The sequence below is a fragment of the Lontra canadensis genome, unplaced genomic scaffold (assembly GCF_010015895.1).
Source record: "Lontra canadensis isolate GAN:19392208 unplaced genomic scaffold, GSC_riverotter_1.0 scaffold12, whole genome shotgun sequence".
Classification (NCBI taxonomy): Eukaryota; Metazoa; Chordata; class Mammalia; order Carnivora; family Mustelidae; genus Lontra; species Lontra canadensis.
Genome location: NW_022631006.1, coordinates 6,509,162 through 6,531,178, shown reverse-complemented (window position 1 = coordinate 6,531,178; position 22,017 = coordinate 6,509,162). Strand labels below are relative to the sequence as shown.

General features: G+C 55.0%; 1 protein-coding gene across 2 annotated transcripts; it reads right to left on the bottom strand.

Annotated features, from left to right (window-relative positions):
• Nucleotides 1-74: 74 nt before the first annotated feature.
• Nucleotides 75-22,011, bottom strand: LOC116867041 (myosin-7). Of its 2 annotated transcripts, XM_032856355.1 has the most exons (40): nt 21,961-22,011; nt 20,322-20,374; nt 19,644-19,854; nt 19,208-19,351; nt 18,760-18,916; nt 18,548-18,575; nt 17,851-17,959; nt 17,675-17,767; nt 17,508-17,571; nt 17,048-17,146; nt 16,711-16,814; nt 15,940-16,078; nt 15,730-15,848; nt 15,469-15,618; nt 15,000-15,170; nt 14,108-14,417; nt 13,764-13,831; nt 13,362-13,449; nt 12,659-12,776; nt 12,389-12,512; nt 11,989-12,125; nt 11,495-11,750; nt 10,658-10,900; nt 10,336-10,512; nt 9,409-9,554; nt 8,205-8,295; nt 7,092-7,481; nt 6,741-6,867; nt 6,410-6,528; nt 5,469-5,665; nt 4,717-4,900; nt 4,344-4,509; nt 4,082-4,206; nt 3,209-3,517; nt 2,761-2,964; nt 2,513-2,638; nt 2,029-2,304; nt 1,065-1,160; nt 799-933; nt 75-207 (listed from the first exon to the last, which is right to left on the bottom strand). In XM_032856355.1, the coding sequence occupies exons 3-40, from the start codon at nt 19,842-19,844 to the stop codon at nt 190-192; spliced, it is 5,808 nt and encodes a 1,935-aa protein (XP_032712246.1). In that variant the 5' UTR covers nt 19,845-19,854; nt 20,322-20,374; nt 21,961-22,011; the 3' UTR covers nt 75-189. The 2 variants fall into 2 exon arrangements, with proteins under 2 accessions (XP_032712246.1, XP_032712245.1); XM_032856354.1 differs by having other exon boundaries at nt 15,469-15,848.
• Between the last annotated feature and the right edge of the window lie 6 nt (nt 22,012-22,017).

Genomic DNA, 22,017 nt, shown 5'->3' with positions numbered 1-22,017 from the left:
GGAACCCCAGCCCCACCCCCACGTTCAGGTCCCTGTGGCTGGCGGGCAGTGAAGAAGAGTCTGGAGGCCAGATCTTGGCTTAACGGAAATAACTTTATTCTGCTTCCTCCAAAGGGTCTGCTGTAGAGGCTGTGGAACTGGAAGCTTCATCAGCACCCTCAGGACAGCGCAGACCAAGATGTGGCAAAGTTACTCCTCATTCAAGCCCTTTTGAAAGGACACAAAACCCCAGTTAGCTCTGGGGAGGTAGGTTTTGGGCAGACATGGGGGCAGAAAAAAGGGGAGACAGGGCACCTGATGGGGGGGGGAACCGCTTAGGGCCTGAGGGAAGCCCCCATGGTGGTGAGAGATGTGTCCTAGGGGTTGGTGTGGAGGGGTGAGGACTGTGAGGTCAGCCAGAGGGTGCTGCCTGGGTGAGGACAAGGGGGTCCTCTGGGCTTTCCACTTTAGGGCTGAGTTACTGAGCTCTGGGCCAAAAGTAGTGGAAGATGAGAGGAGACCCACAGTTGGGGGGAATTGGGATATAGTGGGTATATACAAATGGGGGCCTTCTAGAGTTGCTGACCACCCTGGGCCTGGGATTTACAAAGTCATTAAAAGTTAGAGCTGGAAGAATCTTAGACGTCCCCGAGGACTGCTTTACCTGGCCCTCTGGGGCTTCAGGGTTTAATTGTTGGGGGTGGTGGTGGTGAATGAAGAGGGGCCCTCCCTGGCATGAGCGGGCTCTGTCTGAGGGGCATTGATGGTGGCAGGTGTGCTGACACAGTGACTAGTGAGGCCCAGGCAAGGCCCACCCACCTTGGCACCAATGTCGCGGCTTTTGGCCCGAAGCTTGTTGACCTGGGACTCAGCGATGTCCGCCCGCTCCTCGGCCTCATCCAGCTCATGCTGCACCTTGCGGAACTTGGACAGGTTGGTGTTGGCCTGCTCCTCCTGCGGGGGTCGGGATGGGGAGGAGGAGGTGAGAGGATGCCAGAGGTCCTCACAGCCTCCCAGCCCAGGGTGGGTGGGGGAGGCTCCACAGTGTCCCTCCTCCAGGCCCAGTCCCTAGCAGGGTCGCTCACCGCCTCCTCGGCTTGGCGCTTGTAGGCCTTGACCTTCAGCTGCAGCTTGTCCACCAGGTCCTGCAGCCGCAGCAGGTTCTTTCTGTCCTCCTCCGTCTGGAGTGGGGAGGTTAGGGGTGAGGACGGCATGGTCATGAGGGGGAGCTTGCCCCCTCCCCCTGCTTGTTGTCTTTACTCAGAGTGAAATATCGGCATGCTGATCCTCAGCAAACACTGGCGCTCTTCCCTTTATTTATTTATTTATTTATCTATCATAAAAAACTATTCTATTTTTAATGGTTTATTTTAGGAAAGAGTCTGGGGAGCTGATGGAATCCTGAAATCCTGCACAAAACCATGCATGTTCGCTGTTCCAGGGAGCAGGCCCTTAGGGGTCCTGTGGAGGATAAACTCTCCTGTTCTAGAAGCCAGCGCGTGTTGGTAGTAACGTTGGGATTGCATGCTGAGATTTCCCGGGATGCAGGGAAGAGATTCGATCTAAGGACATGTGTGTCCTTTCTGGACTTTCTGGGTTGGAACAGGAGTAAAATCTAATTAGGAGTCTGATTGTAGAAAACAAACCAGAAAGTTCTGAGATGTGTTGAATGACTTTGGGGTAGTTTTTGGTGTATTTTGGTGGTCATGGCCCCCAACCAGGGCTTGGTGACATACTTGCTTTCGGGGAATCTGTGCTGGGTGAGCTCTGTCTGGAGCTCTGGGTAGGTGTTGTCCGCAGTGGACAGGCGGAGGGTGAGGTTGAAGGCAGAGCTCCCAGGCCAAGAGGTTCAGAGGTTGACCTCTAGCCAGGGGACAGTCAGTGTAGGACAGGGCTAGGCAGAGTGGAAACGGGGCAGCAGGGGGATGCACTCCCACTCCTTGCTCTGGAGCAGGCTAAGAGAGAACAACACTTCATTCCTCTTGGTGGAATCCTAGCTTCTGGCCCTGGTGCAGGGGATCCAGCCAAGAGCAGCCCCCATGCCCGCACCTGGTAGGTGAGCTCCTTGATGCGACGCTCACTCTTCCTCATGCCCTTGATCGACTCCGCGTTGCGCTTCTGCTCGGCCTCCAGCTCGTTCTCCAGCTCCCGCACCCGGGCCTCCAGCTTCTGCAGCTGCTTCTTGCCGCCCTTGAGGGCGATCTGCTCAGCCTCATCCAGCCGGTGCTGCAGGTCCTTGATGGTCTGCTCCATGTTCTTCTTCATGCGCTCCAGGTGGGCGCTGGTGTCCTGCTCCTTCTTCAGCTCCTCGGCCATCATGGCAGCCTGGGGGCAGGAGGGAGGTCTAGAAGAACAGGGCCCAGGGCCCCTGGTCCCTCCAGGATCACCGTCTGCCCAGCCTGGCGTTTGTTTCCCGAGGCCCGCCCACCCGTGCAGCTGTAGGAGGCGGCTTGTCATGGCACGCTGGCCTGGCCAGGACCCAGGGCCCTCGTTCCTGTCTTTAGTGGGGGGCAGGCGGGGAGCAGTCACTCACATCGGTGATGGCCTTCTTGGCCTTCTCCTCGGCGTTCCTGCACTCCTGCACCGCCTCTTCTACTTCGGTCTGAAGCTGAGACAGGTCTGCATCCATCTTCTTCTTCTGGTTGATGAGGCTGGTATTCTGAGGATCAAGGTGGGCAGAGCACAAGAAGCCCTGAGCATCCACGGGGGGCTCCCAAACCTCACCGGGCCGAGTCCTGCCAGCCGTGCTTCCCTCCAGGACTGCACCTCGGGGCGGCTCACCTGGGAGTGCAGCAGCTGCACCCGCTCGCTGGTCTCGATGAGCTCCTGCTCCGCCAGCTTCCGAGAGCGCTCCGTCTGCTCCACCACGGCCCGCAGCTCCTCCAGCTCGGCCTGCAGCAGGTTGTTACGCCGCTCCACGATGGCGATGTTCTCCTTCAGGTCGTCGTTGGCGCGGACTGCATCATCCAGCTGGATCTGGGTGTCCTGCAGACCAGGAGGGTGGGCCCAAGAGAGCGGTTGGCCTCTGTCCTCATCAGAAGGCCGTTAGGCTAGGCTGGGTGCCGATGGAGAGCCCCACGGGCGGGTCGGGGGCGGGGGCACTGTAGGATGTCTCTGCAGGAGCCGGAGGGAGCACGGCTCTGGTGGGACACCAGCCCCCGGCATGACCACGTGGAGGCTAGTCCATCTCCAGGTAAGGGGACTTCCCATGTCTGGAGCCTCTCCGTACCTTCAGTAAGCTCTGGAGACCCTTGACTTGCTTCTGGGCCTCCGCAGCCAGGCGGTTGGCGTGGCTGAGCTGGATCTCCATCTCGTTGAGGTCGCCCTCCATCTTCTTTTTGACCCGCAGGGCCTCGTTGCGGCTGCGCGTCTCGGCGTCCAGGGACGTCTGCAGCGAGTCCACGATGCGCAGGTGGTTGCGCTTGGCCTGCTCCATCTCCTCATCCTTCTCCGCCAGCTTCCGCTCAATCTCCGCCTTGATCTGGTTGAACTCCAGCTGTGCCCGCAGGATCTTGCCCTCTTCGTGCTCCAGGGAGGCCTGGCAGGGGGTGGGGCAAGAGGGTTGGAGGCTGACAGTCAGGGCACAGGGCCAGGGCCAGGGGTCTGCCCACGAGTCACGGATACTAAGTGAGTTCAAGAGTGCTATTAAGTGGTTCAGTCAAAGAAGCAGAAGGAGGAAGAAGAACAGAGAATTTAAAAGAAACAAAAAATAGGCTTAGGAGAGGTGGTTCAGACCCTCACTGAGGAGAGAGAGCAAGCTAGGAAGACAAAGAGGAAAATGAAGAGAAAGGTGTTGCCAAGGAAACGGAGGCAATCAGGCACAAAATGTAAAAAATCCCGAAGTGGGAGGCAGAGGCGGAAAGGAGAGGGGAGTGGATCCGGGAAATCTTTCTACAATTCCCAGGTAAAATGTCTGTGTGAAGGAAATAGAGTGATCTACGCATGCATGCATTTATCCCACAATATTTATTGAGTGGCTGCTATGTGTCAGGCTCTAAGGATGGACTGGTGAACAAAATGGACAAAAGGGAGATGAGAACAGAGCCCACAGCCCAGGGCCCGGCGCCCCTGCCCCCACCCCGGCCACGCCCCGCACACCCACCTCAGCCTCCTCCAGGGCCGACTGCAGCTCTAACTTCTCAGCCTCCAGCTGCTTGCGGACCTTCTCCAGCTCGTGGATGGTTTTTCCACTGGAACCCAGCTGCTCCGTCAGGTCGGAGATCTCCTCTGGGGGAGGGGCCAGGCCGCTCAGTTGGGGGCTGCCATGATCCCCCCATGGGGGATGCCCCTCTTAGAGCCCATAGGTGGCGCCACACAAGGAGGCTCTCCCCAGCCCCTCCCCGGCCTCTCCGGCCCCAGCGCACCCTGGAGGTTCTTGTTCTCCCGCTTGAAGGTCTCCAGATGCTCCAGGGACTCCTCATAGGCGTTCTTGAGCTTGAAGAGCTCTGTGCTGAGGGAGCGCGCCTCCTTCTGCGAGGACTCCAGCTCGGACTGGGACTCCTCATACTTCTGCTTCCACTCAGCCAGGATCTGTGGGGACCCAGTTCACTGCATAGCCCTCAGCCCCAGCCCACCCCCTCACTGCCCCCGGTCCTCCAGGGCCTGCCCAGGCCCCTCGGCAGGGCTCAGCCTCCTCCCCAGCCACCCGCTCCCTGTCCCCCAGGAGGAGGTCCCTGGCTTCCTGGTGACGCTGGCCTCCCTGCTCTGCCCCTGGTTGAGCCCCCAGCCCAGGCCCACCTTGTCGAAGTTCCTCTGCTTCTTGTCCAGGGCCGCGGCAGCTGCGTTGGAGCGCTCCACGTCCACCATCAGGTCCTCGATCTCATTCTGCAGCCGGTGCTTGGTCTTCTCCAGTGAAGAGCACTTGGCGTTGACGGCCTCCACGGCCTCCTCAGCGTCCTGCAGCCTCTGGGCCAGCTTCTTCCTGCCCGGGGCAGTGGCGATTTGGGAAATGGGACAGGGTTGGGTAAGATGGAGGGTGTAGATTTGGACAAGGGGAAACAATGTGAGTGTTCTAGAAAACAATCCTTGAAAACTCAGAAGTGTTGTTGGAGAAGTTGAGGAGAGGCCCCAGGGGGCTGAGAACTTGGCCAGCAGAGTGTCTTGGTGGCACGCTGTGAAGACCCACAGCACCGAGGAGGGGCCTCCAGGTGGTCTCCTCTGGCCCTGGGCCAGCCTCTAGGCTGCAGACATGGAGGAGGCATGGGCTTCCATGGCCCACCCCACTTCCTCTGTCACAGCACCCTGCCCCTGGTGGGAGCACTCTGCCCTCAGACAAACCTTTTGTTCGTCTTATATTCGGATGAGAAACATAACGCGAGCAAAAAGCTTCCCTGAGAGAAGAAGGAGGTGGGGCCCTGGACAGGGTTCTCCTGTGTTGTCGGAAACTGGCCAAGTGTCCATCCCCAGTGAGGAATCTCCCCAGCGTCGGGCTGGGGTGTGTCCTGCCTGCAGAGGGGCCTCAGCGAGGGGTGGGCCGCCCGGGGACTCACTTGGCCTCCTCAAGCTCCTCGGTCCTCTGGATGGCGTCCGTCTCGTACTTGGTCCTCCACTGCGCCACCTCTGAGTTGGCCTTGGACAGGACGCGCTGCAGCTCGGCCTTGGCCTCCGTCTCCTCCTCGTACTGCTCACGCAGCAGGTCACAGTCATGCCGGGCGGACTGGAGCGCGTGGGCCAGGGCGTTCTTTGCCTGAGGAGGGGTGGGCACAGGGAGGAGGGCTCAGCTTTCTCCACAGTACACCCCAGTCCTCACCCATGTCCTTACCTGAATTTCTCCCTCCTCCCTGGGACCTCCTCCAGCTCTAATTCCTGGGGGGATCTGGAACAGTCCACGGAGGACTGGTAACAGAGAATGTCCATTGGGTGCTGCACTGTTTACGTGAGTTACGCCCAGCACTTCTTGTTTCTCACTACAAATGTCAATATCAACCTCATCCCCGTTGCCAGGGGAGGAGGCAGGGGCTCAGAGACACTAGGGGACTTCCTCAAGACTACCGAGCTCTCAAGGGCATGTTAGGATTAGAGCCCTGGCCTTTTAAAAAGGTCATATTCTTTCCACCTTTTGCTCACAAGGAAAGTGTCCAAAGAGGCTCCAGTTTCGCTTCTTTCTCCAGCTTTCAGACCGTCCTGCTAATCCCAGGACCCACTGGGGCAGTTCCTGCATCCCACACCTACGCCCTGCCAAGGCTGCCATTCCTCCCTAGTGTGTTTCTCTCCTCCCGCTCACTTGCCCTTGACCAAGCCCCCCTCCCCCCAGAAATGACAGCAGAAGGGCAGAGGGCCTCAGCCTGGACAATAGATTTAGGAGACATGAGCTAGGCCCTGGGTTATTAATCCATTTGGAAAATGGGAGAACAATGGAAAGACAGCAAGCCTCATTCTTGGGACCTGCTCCCTCCTGGCCTGGGCCAAGTGGCTTGAGTCTGGGCCTCACCTTAACTTCCTCCTCCAGCTGCCTCTTAAGGTCCTCCAGCTGCTGGGTGTAGGTGAGCTTGCCTCGGGTCAGCTGGGAGATCAGTGCCTCCTTCTCATCCAGCTGCCGGGACAGCTCACCTGGAGAGGCACGAAGGCACACTCAACTCTGGAAGGTCAGCCACCTCTCCCTCTCCCCAACCATTCCCTTTCCCCTTAGGCCCCATTCTCTGGAGAGAGGTGTGCATGTATGGGTGTGGGTGTTGGTGTGGGTGTATGAGCATGTGTGCATGTGTGTGAGTCTACCCAAGGCTGGTGGCTCGGGCAGTCGGGGGAGATGGGGCGGGGCTCACCATTCTCGGTCTGTAGCTTGGCCCGTTGGCTGGTGAGGTCGTTGACTGAACGCTGGGTCTCCTCGGCCTTGCTTCGGTGCTCATTCATCTGGTCTTCCAGGGTCCGGCACATCTTCTCCAGATTAGCCTGAGGGAGAAAGGGGAATCACACAATGGACATGGGGGGCCTTGAAGGGTGGAAAGGGATACAGTTACAGAAGTACAGAGGAGAGGCATGGACGGGAGAGATTTGGAGAACAGAGTGGACGAAGGGAAGTGGATATGGAACTATCAGAGAAGAGAGGAGACACGGACAGAAAGTGAAGGTGGGTGGAGATAATTGTGGGCGAGGACGGTGAGCAGGCCGCCCACCTTGGCCTTGATGATCTGCTCCATGTTGGAGGTGACGTCATCCAGCTCCAGCTTGAACTCGCTCTTCTCCTTCTCCAGCTTCTGCTTCACGCGCTGCAGGTTGTCGATCTGCTCGCTCAGCTCTGCCACGCTGTCCGCGTGCTTCTTGCGCAGGGCCGCGGCCGTGGCCTCGTGCTGCAGCGTGGCCTCCTCCAGGTCCCGCCTCATCTTCTGGAACTCGGCCTCGCGCTTCTTGTTCATCTCGATCTGCACGGATGTGGCCCCACCGGCCTCCTCCAGCCGCTCACTGATCTCCTCCAGCTCCCGGGACAGGTCTGAGCGCAACTTCTCCACCTTGGCCCTGGCCGTGCGCTCGGCCTCCAGCTCCTCCTCCAGCTCCTCGATACGAGCCTGGCCCGGGACACAGAGGGCTCAGACCCACTGCCCGGAGCCCTCCCTTGGGGAGTGCCCACCCCACAGCTCTAGAGCATTCCTGGCCTGTCTGGAACAGCAAGTCTTTTCAGTTCTACCAGCAGAGAAGTAGAAATAAAAGGATTTGGAGGAGATGTTTTGGATAGCTGAACTAGCCTTCTTTTAGGCCAGAACTTTATACATTTTCTATTGGAAAGAAAGTGGCAGAAGTTGACTGTTGAAGAGGGACAAAGAGACCTGTGTTCTAGGGATATTTTAAGCAGTTTAGTGGCAAAAATATTAAAAGTTTAGCATGAGAGAACCATGTTTATCTGAAGCCCTAATATAGTGTCTGCTCTAGGGGTAAGACTCAAAGTCACAGACCGTCAGGGCTAAAGGGATCTTAAAAGCCATTGGTAACAAGGGAGGACACAGAGATCCAGGTATCTGGAATGAGTTCCCCACAGTTGCTAGCTCAACCAGAGCTGAGACAGGAAGCCAGGATTTCTGTGCCCTATACCTGGATCTTTTCCAGGTCTTTTCCTATGTCATCCTTGGATCACCCAGCCCTCCTAGGGGTGCTCCCTGGGTGTACTGTGATAGTTCAGGCTCTCCCTTCATGGACCTATAGCAAGTTCCTGTAATGCTGAGGGGAGGACAACCTGGAGAAAGGGGTGCTGATGGCCCGCCCAGGGGCTCCAGCTTAGGCATCCCAAAGCTTACCTGAAGCTCTTTGAGCTTCTTCTGCAACTGGCTGCCCAAGGCCTGCTCATCTTCAATCCTTGCATTGAGGGCGTTCAGCTCGAAGTCCTTCCTGGGAGGAAGGAGGGAGGGTAAGATGAGGAAGGTCCATTGGGCAGCAGGAGAGCCCACCAGTACTCGGAAATGGTAATACCAAAAAAAAAAAAAAAAAAAAAGCAGGATTTCATCAGAAAAGTAGTGTCTGAGGCTGATGTAGAGTCCCTGAAAATGTACCACATGTTGAAGGCCTCAAGTCTGGCAACAAATGTAATGGGCAAAGGACCACAGGTGGGGTGACAAGACCTGGGTTCTGTGGGACTTCCTCTCTATGGTCCTGTAGAATGACATCATTGGACCAGATGGTTTCAAAGGCCCCTTTTAGCTCTGATGGCCTTTAATTCTATCACCGTTACTTTGGCTGTTGGGTTAGCCTTTCTGAGCCTTCATTTCCTCTTTGGTAAAGTGGGCCTCAAAATGCCATTTTTAGAAGGTGGTTTGAGGATCCTTGGGATCATGTACTCCTTCATTCATTCAGCACCTGCTGTGCCTGGGGAAGTGTGAGGGCTCCTGGGTGGACACAGGCCCCAGGAAGATGCAATCATGATGACTCTTAGAGGCTTTCATAGTCCTGACCCTAGAGCCCCATAAGATCCTTAATTATCCAAAACTACCCTGCAGGCTGTTTCTCAAGTGTGGGAAGTGGACGTGTGCATCTTGGTAGGACTTGCAGTAAGAACTGGATCCATGAGTTAATCAGATCCCTGCACTGCTCAAGAGTGGGGGCTCCCCCATTTCTCTGTGGTCCTCGGGGCTCTCTGAGAAGGACCTGAAAGGCCCATCCTGAGAGGCTTTTGTATGGAGCCCTCCTCGGTGTTAAGCAACTGGTCTCCAAGTGGTTAACCAACTGGTGTGTAGAAGGAGGCAAGCTATGAGTTTCTATCCTTCTCCCCTGCCCAACAGGAAGAAAAGGCTCAAGGGATCCAGGTTAGACTGTTTTGCCAGGGAGGACGGGGGAGGAGAGCTCTCTTCCTGGAGGCCTTTGCCCATGGTTTTGTTCCCACTGACGGAGGCTGTGTGAGGTTGCAGCCTCCGAGGGTGGACAATTTGGGACAGCTTGTACTGTCATAGGTGTAACAGGCTGCTGAGCTGGGGAGGAGGAAAGGCGCCAGGGAGGGGAACATGCTACTTTTTCAGCCGCTCATCCAGCTGCTGTTTGTCGTTCTCCAGGTCCATGATGCTCTCCTGGGTCAGCTTCAGGTCGCCCTCCAACTTCCGCTTTGCTCGCTCTAGGTCCATGCGCACTTTCTTCTCCTGCTCCAGGGATCCCTCCAGCTGGTGGGGAGAAGGACCAGTGTGCCCCGTAAGACCAATCATCCTGATTTGGGGATTTGGAAGTTCAGTCACTCCAGATTTGGGGAATCCTAAGACATGTCAGGGACTTGGAAAAGCTTTCCCAGAGTGGGCCAAGGGACTATGAGAGCACCCAGCTTGGAGGGATGCTCAGTAACTATTTGATAAATGATTTCACGAATGACTGTATGACAAAACCCAAAGCTCCATTCATTCAGTATCCTGCAGGAGTGTGTTAGGCACTTCAGATGCAAAACTGAATCAATCCAAGTTCTCACCTAAAGGCACTTACAATGTTATGGCTGAGACAGATACTTCGATAATGATAACATGGGTGATAAATGATCCAATGGAGATATGCCCAGAAAACTATCTGTGGAACAATGACCACTGAAGGCCAGATCCTGCTTAAAATATTAGAGGTCACAAGATCCTCAGAGCCTCACAAAATTCCCAAAGAAATGTGTCACATTCTTATGTGATAACTCTCTAGACCCTGTGGTCGAAGGTAGAGATATAAAGGCTTGAACCTAAATTGAAATAAGGAAGTCCATCTCTATTGTTGATCATATCAGTGGGATGAGAAACATAACTTATAAGTGATCACCCTTACCCTTTTCTATTCTCCAATCCCCTACTAGAAATGTATCAGGGGAGGGAACCCTCTCCAATCCCATCCTTCCAAACACGCGCGCGCGTGCACACACACACACACACACACACACACACACACTATATCTAGGTCCTGTGACAATCTACTTACATCGTCCACCTGCTGCTCCAGCTTGACCTTGGCCTTGGTCAAGGTGTTGACCTTGTCCTCCTCAGCCTGAAGGTCATCTAGGGCCTGCTGGTGGGCCTCTTGCAGAGCCTTCTTCTCCTTGGTCAGCTTGGCGATGATCTCGTCTAGCCCAGCCATCTCCTCTGTCAGGTTCTTCACCTGTGGATCAAGAACCCCATCCCCTTCAGGGTCAGAGGTCATCAGCCTGGAGACATCTGTGGGGATGTCCAATGCCAAGGAGCAGGACCACACCATGGTCTAGGAATCCTAAGACCTGGGCTAGAGCAGAAGGAGCTCCCCTCACCTTGTTCTCTGTTGCATGCTTCTCCTTCTCCACCTTGGCCAGTGTTAGCTCCAGGTCATCAATGTCCCTTTTGAGCTCAGAACACTCATCTTCCAGCTTACGCTTCTTGGCAGTGAGCTCCGCATTCATCTCCTCCTCATCCTCCAGCCTCTCGGTCATCTCCTTGACTTTGGCCTCCAGCTGGATCTTGTTCTTGATCAGCTGGTCACAGCGCTCCTCTGCGTCAGCCAGGTTGTCTTGTTCCTGAGGACAAGGCACAGAGGGGAGGCTTTTCAGTGGGTAGGGTCCTCACATTGCCAGGTTTGGGGAGGAAGAGGCTCAGCCTGTAGGAGGGGAGCTCCAGGATATCTCCAGCTGAGAAAAACCTCAGAAAGATGATGAAGGGAAGAATTTCAGGACAATGTGATGGGAACATTGGGGGATGGAAGCAGAGAGGCCCTCTTCCTCTGGTCTACTTCACTGCAGGAAAGGAACTGAATTTACTGATGTCAGCACTTTACATATTTACTGCCTGGTAAGATGGGCAGCTTCATCCCTAGTCCAGAGATGAAGACATTGAGACTCAAAGACAATGCATGGTTTACCTAAGTTCAAAAAAATTATTGGGCTGTGGATCCAGGTTGAAACCAAGAGGAAAGCCAGTGTTTTTAAAAGTTGGTTCTTTCCCCCCTTCCCTTTTGTTCTCTAGAGGGATCCCCTTGGAGGACTTTGGAGTGTTGATTCCAGAAACCTGTGTCTTTGAGAGGACAAGGTGAGCCCTGGGTGGGGAGGTGCAGGATGCGTGGGGAATGTTGGCTGAGCAGGACCGGCGAGCTAACAGAGGCCCAGGAGCCTCACCGCCTGCACTTGGAGCTGGAGGTCATTCTTCTCCTGCAGCAGGGACACCATCTTCTCCTCCAGCTCCTTGCGGCGAGCCTCTGACTTCTCCAGCGCCTCTTTGATGCGCGCGAACTCCTCCTTCATGTTGGCCATCTCCTTCTCCGTCTCTGCGCTCTTGAGCAGCGGCTTGATCTTGAAGTACAGCTTCATCCAGGGCCAGTTCTTGACCCCCATGAAGGCCCGGATGTTCCACTGGATGATCAGCAGGGAGTCTCTGCAGGGGCCCAGCAAGAGGGTGGTAAGAGTCCCAGCTCCTTCCTGTCCTGAAGCCCTGACTTGTAAATAAGAGCTCTCCCTTCCTCTCTGATGCCCTGGCCGTGAGGCCCATCCGGGGTCCATAGGAGCCCCTCCTGCTAGTCTGCTTGCTTCACGGCTCAGTGAGCTTTCTCCTGACACTGCCCCTGAATCAGCCTGGGCCTTAGATGGCCAGGAGCCTCCTTTGAAGCCCTCACCTGCGTTCCAGCAATTTCTTATACTCCATTCTGGAGAGCACACCCCGAGACTGGGCCTGGATGCGGGTGATGATGCGGCTCAGCCTCTCGTCCCGCATCTCCTCCAGCAGCCCCAGCAGCCCCGCCTTGAAGAACACCTGTGGGCCAGCAGTGGGTGGGCCGGGAGGGGAAAGAGGAGAGGTTGTTTTTAAGCAGTGTAATACCCTAGGAAAGAACTCAAGGGAGGAGGCCAATGACAGCTGGAGCTGGGACAGGGGCGCTGGATGGTCCATGGGGAGGGGGAGAAGGCAGTTCAGAGATGGTCCTAAGATGACTGATAAAAGGGAAGGAGTTGTGAGGTGGGGACCCAAAGGACAGGAGAGGTCTCTCTGTAGTCAGCTCGCCTCCTCCCTTCCCTCACCTTGGTGTGGCCGAACTTGTACTGGTTGTGGTCAATGTCCAGGGAGCCCAGCAGCTTCTCTGCCCCTTTCCTGCTGTCAATGAACTGGCCCTCGGGGATGGCTGCTGGGTTCAGGATGCGGTACCTGGAGAGGGTGATGCCCCGAGTCACTCACGTTCTGGACCAGTCTGCTCTGCCCATAGCACTCAGATCCACCTGTGGACTTGCTTCCCCACCAAGTCTGCCCAGGCTCCCCCTGCTCCCTGAGCTCTGGGGAGCCCCTGTACCCACCTCTGCCGGAAGTCCCCGTAGAGGATGCGGTTGGGGAAGCCCTTCCTGCAGATGCGGATGCCCTCCAGCACACCGTTGCAGCGCAGCTGATGCATGACCAGGGGGTTGTCTATCACCCCTGCAGCAGAGGAGGTGGGAAAGAAAGGTGTGGGGAGAGTGCCGGGCTAAGCCAAAAATTCTGGACTCTGATTCTGGGTCTGCCTCTCACTAGCCAGCAACCTTAGGGAAAATCCTTTTTTTTTTTTTTTTCCTTAGCTGTACTCTTAAGAATAACCAAAGGTTTTCCCATTCCTTCTTTTACGTTGTATTTATTATCATAGGTAGTTGCCATTTTCTAGAGAAGAAACTAAGCCCAGAAGAGTTAAGGCACCTCACCAAGGTCAATAAGCTGACCAGAGCAGAGCCAGGCCCCTGAGGAACTGGAATTCCTAATCAGTCAAAAAGGATAAACAATCTCTATATGTCTCACTGGGGGTTGTGTGCTGTGAGGCAATGCCCATGAAAGTGCCTTACAGGGCCCCTTGAGCCACGCTGCAAATACGGGGAAATGGGGAGAGACTAGTCTGCCATCTCATGGGGCACCGGAGGAGAGTGTCATTTGGAAACCACTAAGGTGGGGGATTAGGAGATGGCTGAGGAGTCCCTGTCCCCACGGCATGGGGCATGCAGCCAGCAAGGGGCTGGGCTGAGTTTCGGACCTCACCTGGAGACTTTGTCTCATTGGGGATGATGCAACGCACAAAGTGGGGGTGTGTGGAACGCAAGTTGGTCATCAGCTTGTTCAGATTTTCCTGTGACCCAAAGCACAGGAGGGGAAAAGTAATGCAGGTGAAGGAGAGAAAAGTAGGGAAGGAAGGGAAAGAGAGAGGGGATGAAGGAATGGCGGGGAGGACACAGAGGAGAGAGAGGTCGGAAGGACAGAGGGAAGGGGAGAGTGGGATGGGAAACACAGAGGAAGAGACCACCGGCAAAGAGGGAAAGAATGGAGAGGAGGAAAGACAAGGAGGGAAAGGGGCCACAGGGAAGGAGAAGACAGAGAAGTCAGGGCTGGTGGGTGCTGGGGAGCCATGCTGGGCTGGGGCTGGGGCTGGGGGCACACGCTTACCCTGTGTAGAGCTGACACGGTCTGAAAGGATGAGCCTTTCTTGGCTTTGCCTTTGCCCTTATCGACAGCTGTGGGAGGAGAGTCAGGGAAAAGGACCTGAGTGGACGTGTGGATGGAGAAGAGGCCTCCATCACGGACTCTCCTTACATCCTCACTCATATCTGACCTCCAGGTGAGGGTCTTTACTATGTGGGGTCCACCTTCTCCACCCCATTCTATTTCACTGAGCCTGTAAACCTTAGGGCACAACCGGACACGGAAGGGGTTAAGAGTTGCAATGGGCTTGCCTCAGGACCATGGCAGAAACCCTGCTCCTTAGTCTCAGGGTTCTAGTCTCTACTTACGTGCATCAGCCCCTGCATAGTTGGCAAACAGGTTGCTGAGCAACTTGAGGGAGGACTTCTGGTACAAGCCCACCACCGTCTCATTGAGTGGGTCTTTGTTCTTCTGCAGCCAGCCCAGGATGTTGTAGTCCACGGTTCCAGCATAGTGGATCAGGGAGAAGTGGGCTTCCGGCTTCCCCTTGACATTGCGTGGCTTCTGGAAGTTGTTGGACTTGCCCAGGTGGTTGTCATAAAGCTTGGCCTTGAAGGTCATGTCAGTGGCCTTGGGGAACATGCACTCCTCCTCCAGGATGGACATGATGCCCATGGGCTGAGGGTAGAGGGGAAAGCGTCACTGAGCATGCTTCATGCAGATGCAAAAGCATCCTGCTCTAAGCTCAGTATTTGCTTATGGTGATGCCCCTTTGGGAATTAAGGTAACAGGTATTTACCAACCTACACCTGTTCATGCCTTCCCAAGGTGGAAAACTTTGTTTGCTTTCAGAGGGACCTTTGTGAAAGTCTGGGAATATGAATGATATGGATGCTTTACACAGCACTCCATCGTCCAGATCCCTGTGATGTGGGGGCTGAAAACAGGTGTACTCTGATTCCCTGCCCCACACTCAAACCAGGTCAAACCAGGGTTATTAAACACACTGGTATGGGAGGATTCCTGGAGCTGCCCATCCTCCCTGTGTCCATTCTCAAGCCCCTAGGACCTCAGCTCTCCCTGTGCCACCCTGTCCTGGGTGGTCAGGACACAACAGGGCTCGGGATCCAGGGCATGTTCCCCAGCAGGGTGGGGGCTACCATTTAGACGGGGGCATTCAGGTAGGGTGTGAGTGGGGAATTTAGCCACTCTGTCTGGAACGCCAGGGGACGGGGACACAGGCAGCGGGGGAGGCAGCACCTTCTCAATGAGGTCGATGCAGGCCTGCAGGTCCATGCCAAAGTCAATGAACTCCCACTCGATGCCCTCCTTCTTGTACTCCTCCTGCTCCAGCACGAACATGTGGTGGTTGAAGAATTGCTGCAGCTTCTCGTTGGTGAAGTTGATGCACAGTTGCTCGAAGCTGTTGAACTGCAGGGGGCAGGGACGGAGTGGGGCAGGGACGGAGTGGGTCAGGCCCGCAGGGGTCTGAGCAGCCCGTGTGGTCCCCCCACCCCGAAGTGGTCTGACCTGGCCTGCCCAAGCCCAGCCAGGGGTGTGGCCAGGCCCCTGCCCTGTTGGGCTGGTGGGGAAAAGTGCTCCCCTGGAAGACAGGACGAGGCATCAGCCTTTCCCGAGACTGGCCATGATGGTCACAGGTGGGAACGAGTGAGTCACCCTCCCCCTTACCCCCACCCCCACGCATGTGTGCCTAGGCTCCCCCACTCACGTCAAAGATCTCGAAGCCGGCGATGTCCAGGACACCTATGAAGTACTGGCGTGGCTGCTTGGTCTCCAGGGTGGCGTTGATTCTCGTCACCATCCAGTTGAACATCTTCTCGTACACGGCCTTGGCCAGGGCCCCGATGGCATATGATACCTGGAAGGTGAGGGAGAAACCAAACGAGCAGATTAATGCAGAGAATGAAATCCAAAGCCCTCCCTGAAGCCTGCCAGCCCCCTCCCCACTTATATTCTGAAGATGACCCACCTGCTGGACATTCTGCCCCTTGGTGACGTACTCGTTGCCCACTTTCACCCGAGGGTGGCACAGCCCCTTGAGCAGGTCGGCTGAATTGAGCCCCATGAGGTAGGCGGACTTGTCAGCCTCTGGAAGGAGAGGGCAGGCAGCCAAGTTGGCACAGGGAGGACTCCTCTCCAGATGTGGCCCCCACCTGTCCCCAGCATACCAGACTCCCACCTTCAGTGCCATCTGGCTCAGCCTGCTCCTCTCGCTGCTTCTGTTTGAACTTCATGTTTCCAAAGTGCATGATGGCGCCCGTTAGCTTGTACATGGAGTTCTTCTCCTCTGGAGTGAAGCCCAGCACATCAAAGGCATTCTGTAGGCAGACCCCATATTGGTGGACCCCAGAAAAGGAAGTATGGCAGATAAATGAGATCCCTCTTCAGCTGGAGAGAAAACTTCTCTCCTGAATCCCTGTAGCTTCTGAGACTCCCATACTCAGTATGGAACTCAAAAACCAAGTGCAAGAAGGTTGCACACTGCCCCAGATCTGGCATTAGTGGCCACATTTGTCCTTTGGAGGTGCTCTGGCCACCCACTCATGTTTTCTACTTTTGTCTCTCTTCTCGACCCTACACTTGATTCCCTGCTTAGACCTTCTCTACCTGTCTATATCTAGTCTTCACCTAATAGGCTGCCCCAATCCCATGGCAACTGCATGAACCACCCCCCTTCCCTTGGTGATGCTTTGCTTCTTGGCTTGTCTGCTTCTCTGTCCCACAATGTTCAGCCTTTTCTGTTTGCTCGAACACCAAATACTGGTCACCCCATCTCAACATACCCATTCCCCAACACATCCTGGTCAGAAGGCATGTTCTGGCCCTTGGGGACGGTCAGACCACTTTGAATAACAGATAGCGTCTCAGTTCTCCTCCTTAGCCAATGAACTGGTCTCATTTACCCCTCTGCCAGTGCCCTCACTTCTCTACCAGGTTCTTACCCACTTACATCAGTGGCCATGAGCTCCTCAGAGTCATCGATGGAGGCCACCGTGGTCTCTCCTTGGGAGATGAATGCATAATCGTAGGGGTTGTTGGTGATCAGCAGCATGTCTGGGAGGAGAAGATGGGTTGAGGAAGGGGCACAAAAGTCTGGCTCTCACTGGGGTTGCCTACCACAGTACAGGGCTTGCAGGAAAGCATATGACAAGGCTGACTGTGGTCTCACATCCCACAGAACTGAATCCAGCAGTGCCATAAACCCAGGGCATGTCTGCAAGCAGCCGCAAACAGAGGGACCAGGTTACCATGGAGATAGTTGGTCTCGGTTGGTAGCTCTGACTCACCCAGCAGCTCAGGTTTTTTGTTAGACAGGATTTGGTAGAAAATGTGATAATCTCTCTCTGCTTTCAGCTGGAAAATAACTCTGGATTTTTCCAGAAGGTCTGTGAACAGTAGGGGGAGAAGAGCGAAAGAAATTTGGGGATTTAGGTACAAGGAAATAGAGGAAAATGAATGATAAATGTAGCAAATAAAAGGCAGAGGAAAAGAGAAAGACAAAGAGAGAGACTCTCATGCAGACATGAAGAGATAGAGGTGGAGAAAGACTAGAGGAAGTCTAAGAGGGAAATAAGTATACAGACCCAGAGACACAGAGAGAGACAGAAAGAGAGGGAGAGAGACTGAAAGGCGGAGGCCTAAAGAGAGACATAGATGGAGAGACAGAAGAGAGAGATAGCTTGGGATTGTGATCACTTAGAACAAGGGTGAGCTCAAGCCAAGTCCTAGCAGATTCATGGCACTCACAGGTCTCTATGTCTGCAGATGCCAACTTTCCAGTTGCTCCAAAATGGATTCGAATGAATTTCCCCTGGGGAGATTGAGGAGACCGATGATGAGTTGAGGCAAAGCTTGTATTTGACACCATCCCTCCACCAACCCAAATCCCAAATCCAAGGTCAGGGATCACTCACGAAGCGGGAGGAGTTGTCATTCCGGACGGTCTTGGCATTGCCAAAGGCCTCCAGGGCGGGGTTGGCCTGGATGATCTGGTCCTCCAGGGTGCCCTGCAAAGATCAGGAAGGATGGTGGGTGAGAGGCCTCCCCCTCCCCTTTTGTAGTGCAGGCCCGTGGAGGACAACAGGCCTACCTTGCCTGGCGTCTGATCCTTCTTGCTCCGATCCCCAATGGCAGCAATAACAGCGAAGTACTGGATGACCCTCTTGGTGTTGACTGTCTTCCCGGCCCCAGATTCCCCGCTGTTGGGATAGTCAGAGCCTCATTAGGCAGTGAACAGATGCAGTTCATTGAGACAAACCTCAAGTCAGGAGAGAAGGTCTGGTCCTACTTGACAGTGGGAGCCCCAAAGCAGGAAGCACCCTGACCACACGTGGGATCAGGGGGGCACCAGGAAGGGTGCCACAAGAAGTTGCCAGGTTTGGGCAGAAGGAACTTGGTCTTAGCTAGGCAAGGTCAATGTGAAGAGATGGGCCTTGGCCCTTTTGGCAACGAATGGGTGAGGCTGGCAGAATGGGGAACGTTACTGAAGGGAAAGATGAAAGAAAACGAGGAGGGGATGAAGACACAGTGATACTGGGCTTATGGATAAATGAGTTATGAGCTGGAGGAGAGTGAGCATAAGGAACGGGAGAGGAAAACTCCAAGAGGGGTGGGAAGCAGAAAGAAGTGGGGAAGGCAAGGCAAGGGTAAAGGTCACAGAGAAAGAGAAGCTGGCACAAAGATGGAGGGAAATGAGAATTGTGGGTCCATGCATGGGGGCTGGGGTCCTTGATAGGGGCTGGGGTCAAGAAGGTTCTGAAAGAGAACGGGTTAGGAGCTACACTCACGTGATCAGGATGGACTGGTTTTCTCTGTCTGTTGGGAACAAGCAGGGAGGAAAAATTAGGAAACACACAGGATGCTCCTGCCTGCCATCCACCCACCCTTCCCCCACCCCACATCCCAGCCTCCCTCCAGGCACCTCCCAGTTGCCCAGACCAACTGTGTGTCCCCCCCCCCATGCCAATCCCAAGAAAACCCTGCCACCAAGGCCTGTCACCTGTCAGCATGTACTGATAGGCGTTGTCAGAGATGGAGAAGATGTGGGGCGGCGCCTCGCTCCTCTTCTTGCCCCGGTAGGCGGCCACCACCTCGGCATTGTATACTGGCAGCCACTTGTAGGGATTGACGGTGACGCAGAAGAGGCCCGAGTAGGTCTGGGGTAGAGAAGAAGGGTTGAGTTGCTCATGATAAAGAGGGAGGAACGGTGGGTTTCCGAGTTAGAGAACAATGCCAGGAGGGGAAGAAGAGAAGGGAAAATCTACAAAAGCACTCAATCTAAGGACTCCCAGCCTTGGGGGTGTTAGAACTGAACCAGGGATGCAGGGCCACGGACAGCGTGCAGTAATGCCTGGACACAAGAAACAGAAACCTGTGGCTCCAGCAGGTGGGCCTCTGGGGACCAGGAAGCTACTAGACTCAAAGGGCGTCCTGGATGGCGCACTCACGTAGATCATCCAAGAGGCGTAGCGCTCCTTGAGGTTGTAGAGCACGGCGGGCTCGTGCAGGAAGGTCAGCATGGCCATGTCCTCGATCTTGTCGAACTTGGGCGGGTTCTGCTGCATCACCTGGTCCTCCTTCACGGTCACCGTCTGCAAGAGCCCCCATGCAGGCCCCACAGTCAGCCCTCCCTCCGTCTGGAAAGGAGTAGGGCAAGTTCTAGGACAGCCATGTTCAAGAGAGAAGGACGGGCATCACAGAGAAGATAGACAGGATATTGGGAATGAGAAGGGCTGTTTGGAAGCCCTGGATCCCTGCTCCAAGAGGGGGAAAGCAGGCTGTCCTCAGGTCTGTGTGGGATGGGTCCTGGTGGGAACTTCTCTGTGTACCCCAGCTGCGGGAGGGGGTCCCAAGAGGGCCTCTCATGCCAGCCCTGCTACCTACCTTGCCATTTTCGGTCTCAGCGGTGACTTTGCCACCCTCTCGAGACACAATTTTGGCTTTGACGAACTCCTCTTTGTCATCAGGCACAAAGACATCTTTCTTGAGGTCAAAAGGTCGGGTCTGGGCTTCTAGCCGCTCCTTCTCTGACTTGCGCAGGAAGGGGGCAGCGGCCCCAAACACGGCCATCTCCGCATCCACCATGGCTGCGCCTGCAGGGGGTGGGAGTCGAAAAAGAAGCCAGATGCCCTCCCTTCCACCCAGCCTCCACTCCCTTCCCCAGGCTCTCTCTCCTTCAGTGGGAGCCCCAGAGCCTAGCACTCTCCTTGTGAGTCAGGAGCAGGCCACCTTGCATCCCTTATTCTTTGAGCCGATCCACCAACCTGAGAATAGCCTAGCAAACCTGTCAGGGCAGAAGGGGAGGCTAATGTCTGTTCAGCCTGGGGCTCTCGTAGAGGAGAAAGGAGCATTCTGGGCTTCTCTGGGAGCAGAAAGCTAACTACGTCCATCTCTAGTCCTTGTCCCTCCCTGACTCTTCCCTGGTCACAGGCAAAGGGCTCTTTGTTACCAAGATACACTTCCCAAGGCAAGGCAGAAACTAGAGTCCCATAACCTGGCTTTGAGGCTGTCATGGGCAATCTTCCCAGATTCCCCCACACTCCATCTTCAGCTTTCCTTACCTTGGCTTCTCAAAGGTGTACACTAAATGAAAGGGGCTCAAGCCTGCAGGGGACCTGGATAGACGGAAGGCTGCGTCAGGTCCACCTCCCCGCTGCTCCCTGGCTCTGCCCTTTGGCACCCACCCCTCCCCCAGGCCTGAAAACAAATCGGGAGTGGTGCCAACTTCTCTGGTCCTGTCCTCTGTCTGGCTTTCCAAACACCGTGGCCCTTTCTCCTGAGCAATAATTTTAACAGTTTCCTGATGTCTATTCCTCCTCCTCCCACCTGGGAGACAGTCCCATCCTTGCCTACACTCAACTAGTGAAACTTGCCTACTTGGAGCCACAAGAGAAACAGCTACTGGTCACATTTGTTCAGCGCTTTACAGTCTGCAAAGCACGTTTATGCATCTCTCACTCAATCCTTACCCCATCCTTCGGATGAGGAAATCAAGGTTAAGGGACTTGCTTGTCCGAGAACACATAACGAGAAATGGCAGAGCCAGGCCTTGAACCCACGTCTCATGTCTCTCCAAAGCCAGTTCTCTTCCATCCTGCCCTCGTTTGATTGTCAGTCTTGGTGGACACTCTCGGAGAGGAGACCCTTGTGGGCATCCTCTCATTGACACACCCACCGAATGCCAAATGCCCTCCACATGTCCTCTGACGAACACGCGTGTGCGCTGCTCATGCACATGCCTCACACGGACACGCTTCCTTCCCATACCTCCCTGATGCCGTCATGCCTTGGCAACAGACACACACGTCAAGTATGCATACGGTATAAATCAGCACAGATCGCTGTATAGTCCCAATTGCACAAAGACCTGAAGCAGGGCCGCCTGGGTGCTGCAGTGGGTTAAGTGTCCCACTCTTGGTTCGGCTCAGGTCATGATATTGGGGTCATGAGATCCAGCCCTGCGTTGGGCTCCGCGCTTGCTGCTGAGTCTGCTGGAGATTCCCTCTCCCTCTCTCTCTGCCCCTCCCGGTCATACTCACTCTCTCTCTCTCAACTAAATAAATAAATCTTAAAAAAAAAAAAAAAGACACACACAAAACACCTGAAACAGCCCCACCATGTGCCTGTGAGCCCCTTTTGCAGGGTGTACACAGGCTGCAGGAGCCTCGACTCCTGGATGTGTGCACAAACATCTCCATGTGCATAGATACGGGTAGTTACCCATGACAGACACCCCCCCACACACAACTAGCTTCTAAGCATATATACTTGCTAAGTCATTGTTCTCTGCCATCCTCTTCTCCCTCCCCTCAAATGGACCAGTTATCCTCAGGCATGATCATAAATACGTCTCCCCCTACATACTACTATATCTTAATTAGGCAGCACCGTACACACCCTCCCCTCACCATGCATTGAGACTGTGCATGCTTGTACACAACACACACACACACACACACACACCTCTAATGCATAACACATTCTGGTCCAATATGCTCAGATATAGACTTTCACACACAACACCCCCCTCCCACACTCCCAGGGCACCTACACTCATGTTTAGACCTGCACTTGTGTGCTCAATGATCAGACCTGGTACTTTGCAGGAAGCCCTGCATGCACTTGCTGTTCCTAGAGGAGCCCCTTCCTAAAGCTGGGGCCCTCTTATCCCAGAGGAAGGCTTCCTGCTCGGCGCTCCTACCTGAGAGCAGCAAGGAAAGACAGAGCACAGGGGAGAGCTGTGGAGCTTGACCTGGTC

What these genes read in the sequence shown, in the direction of transcription:
- LOC116867041 (XM_032856354.1), bottom strand. Translation starts at nt 19,844, where the DNA reads ATGGTGGATGCGGAGATGGCCGTGTTTGGGGCCGCTGCCCCCTTCCTG. An exon ending in TCCAGCTCCAAGTGCAGGCG is followed by an intron (nt 10,901 to 11,494) that starts GTGAGGCTCCTG and finishes CCTTGTCCTCAG; the next exon opens with GAACAAGACAACCTGGCTGA. An exon ending in TCAAGGAGCTCACCTACCAG is followed by an intron (nt 1,161 to 2,028) that starts GTGCGGGCATGG and finishes TCCCCACTCCAG; the next exon opens with ACGGAGGAGGACAGAAAGAA.